This window comes from Beta vulgaris, chromosome 8 (genome assembly GCF_026745355.1).
Source record: "Beta vulgaris subsp. vulgaris cultivar EL10 chromosome 8, EL10.2, whole genome shotgun sequence".
In the NCBI taxonomy this organism is placed as follows: domain Eukaryota; kingdom Viridiplantae; phylum Streptophyta; class Magnoliopsida; order Caryophyllales; family Amaranthaceae; genus Beta; species Beta vulgaris.
The window spans coordinates 8,722,795-8,728,794 of NC_079209.1; the positions used below are offsets into that span (position 1 = coordinate 8,722,795).

General features: G+C 33.3%; 1 protein-coding gene across 1 annotated transcript; it reads left to right on the forward strand.

Annotated features, from left to right (window-relative positions):
• The first annotated feature begins 2,978 nt into the window (after nt 1-2,978).
• LOC104900949 (60S ribosomal protein L15) lies at nt 2,979-5,792 on the forward strand. The gene is made up of 4 exons (XM_010688487.4): nt 2,979-3,138; nt 3,234-3,400; nt 4,594-4,791; nt 5,373-5,792. Exons 1-4 carry the CDS (start codon nt 3,135-3,137, stop codon nt 5,616-5,618), a joined length of 615 nt encoding a protein of 204 aa, XP_010686789.1. The 5' UTR covers nt 2,979-3,134; the 3' UTR covers nt 5,619-5,792.
• The last annotated feature ends 208 nt before the right edge of the window (nt 5,793-6,000 follow it).

Consider the following 6,000-nt stretch of genomic DNA (forward strand, 5'->3'; position numbering starts at 1 on the left):
AGTTTTAAGTATTATTTATATGTGAAAGTTGAGATTTTAACTTATAGATTTTGTTATTTTTGTTTAAATTGCTTCCTATTGATAAGTACAAGATCTACCAAATTCATAAGACATTTTAAAGATGGAAAACGAAAAGAAAGTAGGTTTATATGAACTCGGCCCATTTCACTCCAACCCAATAAACCTTCCTCAGACTTCATAAAACCCTACCTTCTCCCCTTTCTTCATTTCATTTCTAGTCGACCCTTACACAAACCTACTTTCTTCATCTCTTCGCTGCCGCCGCCGCCATGGGTACTTTATTTCTTTTCTAAAGCTTGGTTTAATTGTGATATTGTATGAATAAAATGTTATAGAAGCATACATGTATATGCAAGAGTTATGGAAGAGGAAGCAATCCATAACTCAGCCATTACTGATTTATGGGTGTCATGGGCTCATGGCTACTACTTCTTCAAGCTAGTAGTTTCCTGCTAAATTTTTGAGATTCTTTTTCTGCGCTTTTGTACTTCTAGGATTGATTTGTTAAGTTGTTTGCTCTGTATGAAACCTTTCAATGGATATTCCTTCCCATTTGATTTTGCTGTGCATGTTTCAGGTAAAGATGGACTTTATTTTTTTTCTTTGGGGTGGGGTTGGGGGGAATTTGTATATGAAGAATCGATATGCTACTGTCTTTTCAAAGGAAATAAGAATTGCATTTTTTTTTACTAATCTATACAAATATATTAAAAGGCGTTCCTATCAAAGAAATTTTGACAAGTGGCAGTCTTCTAAAACTTCTAATTCATGCTTTCTTTCTATATGTGAGGGGTCTTTTCAAAGGAAATAAGAATTGCATTTTTTTACTAATCTATACAAATATATTAAAAGGCGTTCCTATCAAAGAAATTGTGACAAGTGGCAGTCTTCTGGAACTTCTAATACACATGTTTATAATCTCAATCAAAATATTAACAACATGTAGTTATTAGGATTCAAACATGTGACCTTTGAAATGAAATGTGAGAGTTCAACCACTTTTCCATTACAATTTCAATGCTTAATGTTTCAATGTAAAACATAATAAAGTTTTATAATTATATGTAATTAAAAAAAATATGTAGACAAGCTTTTTGATCTTTAACCTATTTATCAAATAATAACATTTTCTTACCCAAATTCCATTGAAATTGTTATTTTTATCTCCAATTTCTTAGAAATTATTTTTGAACAACTTATCATGCCATAACATTTTCCAATTTTGTAGTAGACTGAATATTATGAAAAGCTAATATAATAAATTATGAAATTATAATAATATATTTGATAATTGACCAAAATACTAGTTTCTTACTCATAGAGGAGTCCCTACAACATCATATTGAAGAATACTGTCTAAATTTATAGCGAACAATATTATCTATATTGAATATGGAGAAATAACGTTCATCGTATTTTTCAACTTTGTATCTTGCATACTTGTATGATTAGCTTTACAATTTGACATGTAGAAGACAAAATCTACACGATGAGTCCTAACAAAGCAAATATCTTCAACTACTTTAGCAATTAGAATAGGGTTGTGCACCAATCGTACTGACCCACATGCTTGTACCGGGCTCGAGCTGAAATCTAAAGATGATTTTTATAAGTGGCTCAAGACCCACCATCGGACCTCTTGTGCCTGTCCTGGATAGTAGCGGGCTCATATTAGGCCAAAGTCGTATCGACTACTTGGCCCATGCACCTCTAAACTAAAATAAAGAAGCGAAATTAACTTTCTTATTGATAACGAAACAATCTGCTCTTGTTACCACATGGGTAATGCCATTAGACAAAGCATGGGCAAAATTGGAAAATGGTGGTCACTTTTTGGCGGGTGATAACTCATGCCTATCATCTTTGTCATACTTCTACTCTGGTTATTAAAGTTTAGGTTTGAGGAATGGTCTCATATGGGCTAAAAAGATGGTATATGAAACCCTTATATCGAAGGAGATAATTAGTTGGAGATTCAAAATTTCTCCAAGGTCAGTATTTCAACCTATGGATTATTTAGACTTTCGTTGGTGATGATATTCAATTGTTGCTCATTCAATTTTACTATTTGCTCAATTGATCACATCTTTCGAGAATTCGATTAAGTATCAAATTATCTCTCCAAAAAAAAAGTAACATTATTTTTGCTGCAACGGTTGACTTTGTAGTTGGTTTCAACCCTAGTTTCAGATAATCATGTTGTTCTTAATTCGTTGGGTTACTCCCTTGAAAGAAGGGTGTCCTAATTTCTAACCTCTAATTCATGTACCTGTTTTAAAAAAAACTTGATGACACATGTCGAAATTTAATTCGTTAAACACTTGGTTTTCAGTAGAGTAAACAATCCAAAAAGAATTCAATCCATTTTTAAAAAATTATCGGGGAATTTAAAAATGTGACATTCGGTGTGAATCTTACCGGAGGTAGAGCATAAATAAAATCTTACAAATCCGACCCGAATCTGATTATTAGTTTTACCTTATCAACTTGTAGATAATATAAACATTAAATAGGACAATTATGTTTATATTATTAGAAAAAAATAGTGTAATTATTTTCTTAATTATTGATATTTTGAGTAATAAACTATTCTTAAGTAGACTAAAACTGACCTGATCTGAACCAAAATCATTTGATGTAATTTTGATAAATAACGAGTTTGAACACCATATCATCCGAATAAATTGCGAATAAAGGTGGATTAATTACGGAATTTCTAATAATATTGCTTCTGTTGCCATTTATAGTTTTAAGTGTTATTAATATGTGAAAGTTGAGATTTTAACTTATAGATATCTTGTTATTTTTGTTTAAATTTCTGTTCCTATTGATAAGTATAAGATCTGCCAAATTCATCTATCAGACAATAAAAAATAAATTGAAATAACTTCAAGAAGAAATTTTAAAAATGGAAAACGAAAAGAAAATAGGTTTATACAACGTTAATGAGGAAGAAAAAAAAAATAAAAAAAAAAGATTGGACTGAACTCGGCCCATTTCACTCCAACCCAATAAACCCTCCTCATACCTCTAACATAAAACCCTACCTTCTCCCTTTATACATTTCATTTTCGGCGACCTCAAACAACCCTACTTTCCTCATCTCTGCCGCCATGGGTACTTTCTCTCTTCTCTCTCTTACCTTTGCAATTTTCATCTTCTGTTGATTATAGTTATGAAAATCTTGATTTAATTGTGATATTGTATTACAGGAGCATACAAGTATATGCAAGAATTATGGAGGAGGAAGCAATCCGATGTGATGAGGTTTACGCAACGAGTGAGATGTTGGGAGTATCGTCAACTTCCTTCCATCGTTCGCGTCACTCACCCAACTCGTCCTGATAAAGCTCGTCGTCTTGGTTACAAGGCCAAGCAGGTAATTTCATTTTTTTTTTTTTGATATTCGGGTTTTTGTTTTCTGTGGTTTGATGTATATTTTTAGATCTGTTTGTATTTTGAATGGTTTGTGTGAAATGATTAGGTTTTGCTCACTTTTTTTGTATCTTGCGGTGATTGATCTTTCATGAAATGGGTTATTTATTTTTGATGGATATATACATTTTATATATTAAATGATTTGTGGATGGTATAATCTTTGATTTGTTTGAAATTATAAAGTTTTCTTCTTTTTTTTGTGAAATATTAATTTGGGTTAGTGGAATATATCGTTTATTTTTTGTTGAACTTTTTGTTTATGTAATGAAGCTGAAGTGGTTTTAGATTAAAAGGAGTTGGAGATAGATTGAGGTGGTTGAAGAGCACTCTAGTATGGTTGGGGCTGCATTTGTCGCAAAGTTTACGTGTTCATTTTGATTAGTTAATGGAGGTGGTTTTAGTAGTTTATGTTCTAATGCTTCATTCTGCAAACTTTTTGTGGGAGACTGAGGTGGGATTGAGAAAATATGGTTCTTGTTTTTTCCTAATGGCTGCATTTGTTGAAGTTTTTCCTAAAGCTTCATTTTAGCAAGTTTTTCGAGTGTAATTGAGGATGTGTATGGAGGCAATAGTCTGTCTTCGGGCTGCATTGTTGGTGTGTCTTGTATGTTGAAGTTTTTTTTTTTTTTGAAAATTAATTTGACCTCCTGATATATCAATGCGTGGATGGTATAGTAGCAATCCTGCTTTGATATTTTATTAATTGATTCAACAACCCTATTTGTGGCATCATAAGGGAATATGTTCAAATCATGGCACCTGCAATGTGCACATTTCGTTTTTCCTTTGCCACCATGCATTGAATTCAGCATGGTAGGAGATTATTGATTCAGAAATTTGCTCATTCTGTGATTTATGTGGGAGCTTCCGATTTCAAACCCGACAGTTTGGTCTTTTAGTTTTTTTTGATGAATGCCTTGAAGTTACGATATGTGTTGTATGGGTCCCTTTTTTCATCGTATTTTGTTGCTTACACTTCTTTTTTGTGTGGCTGGGTGACAAATTGAAAGAGCAGTAAGCTTTTTTTTAATTGTAGTGCAAGAATATGTTTTTGGTTGTTATATGGATCTAATGGATATGTGGTCTGCAGAGTATGCATCAATTTACATGACAGTAATGTTTTCAATACTGCAGGGATTTGTCATTTACCGTGTCCGTGTCAGGAGAGGTGGTCGCAAGAGGCCTGTTCCCAAGGGTATTGTCTATGGTAAGCCTACAAACCAGGGAGTTACTCAATTGAAGTTCCAGCGTAGCAAGAGGTCAGTTGCTGAAGAGCGTGCTGGTCGCAAATTGGGTGGTCTTAGAGTTATGAACTCTTACTGGATCAATGAGGTCTGTTCTAACTTTAGATTATTGTCATTAACTGAATCTCTGATAGTTAATGTGTTAAATATAATACAAACCATTCAATCCAGTTCTGATGAACAAGAAGCTAGACACTTAAGTTCTGTCTTTTTTGTTAGTTTTTAGTTTTTTCTTCTTCCTTCACCCCATAGAATTGTTTTAACACCTGTTTTTCAATCTTTTTGATTTGTAAATTTCTCCAATTTCTTGCCTTAACAATCAACATATTGTTGAAAAACCTCTTAGAATTTAGTTTAAATCAGTGAACCTCATAAGACAAATACAATAAAGAATCAGCAAAATCAATTTTAACTCTAATCAATAAAAATTGTTTCTATCAGTAAAAATAAGTGTTATTAGTGAATTTGGTTTTGCTGTGTATATTAGATGAAGTGAAGATAGGGGCTTGTTCCCTACAATTTCATTTTCTTTTGGAATTTCTGGAGAAAGATATCACGCTCCCCAAGAAATTTTGTTTTCTGTTAAAGGCTGAACTGCTACATGATCCGAACTGATGAATTGCTTACGAAGTAAACATAAAAAGTTCTATAATATCCTTTCCCTTGCAGGATTCAACTTACAAGTATTTCGAAGTTATTCTCGTTGATACAGCACACAACGCCATCAGGAACGACCCAAGAGTTAACTGGATTTGCAATCCCGTCCACAAGCACAGAGAGCTTCGTGGTCTTACCTCTGCAGGAAAGAAGTACAGAGGTCTCCGTGGTAGAGGTCACCTTAACCACAAGGCAAGGCCTTCTCGCCGTGCTACCTGGAAGAGGAACCAGACCCTCTCTTTGCGTCGTTACCGATAGATTTGATGCCCATATTACCAGATTTCGGGTTTTATTTGAACTATTTCTTAGTTTTGTCGAAATTACTGTCATCAAGGTTGAGATTTGGGAACAATTTTGAAAATTTTGTTTCAGGATTTGCTTTATTAATGTTATGTTTTACTATTACAATCTAAAAGTTCAATTTGAGTAGAAGATGCTTATGTTCTTGTCTTCACGTAAGCCTACCGGTAGATTGTGGCCTGATTATATATATCATGATGCATACAAGAGGCACCTTATTGAAAAAAGATCAGGAAAAATGATGTTTGTCAAGCTATTTTTATCCTTCATGTGGTGATCGTTTTCATTAATGGGGCTATTTTTCTCGTACAAACCTTTTCCAGTAGAATCATTAGTAGAG

What these genes read in the sequence shown, in the direction of transcription:
- LOC104900949 (XM_010688487.4), top strand. An exon ending in TTGGTTACAAGGCCAAGCAG is followed by an intron (nt 3,401 to 4,593) that starts GTAATTTCATTT and finishes TCAATACTGCAG; the next exon opens with GGATTTGTCATTTACCGTGT. An exon ending in ACTCTTACTGGATCAATGAG is followed by an intron (nt 4,792 to 5,372) that starts GTCTGTTCTAAC and finishes TTTCCCTTGCAG; the next exon opens with GATTCAACTTACAAGTATTT.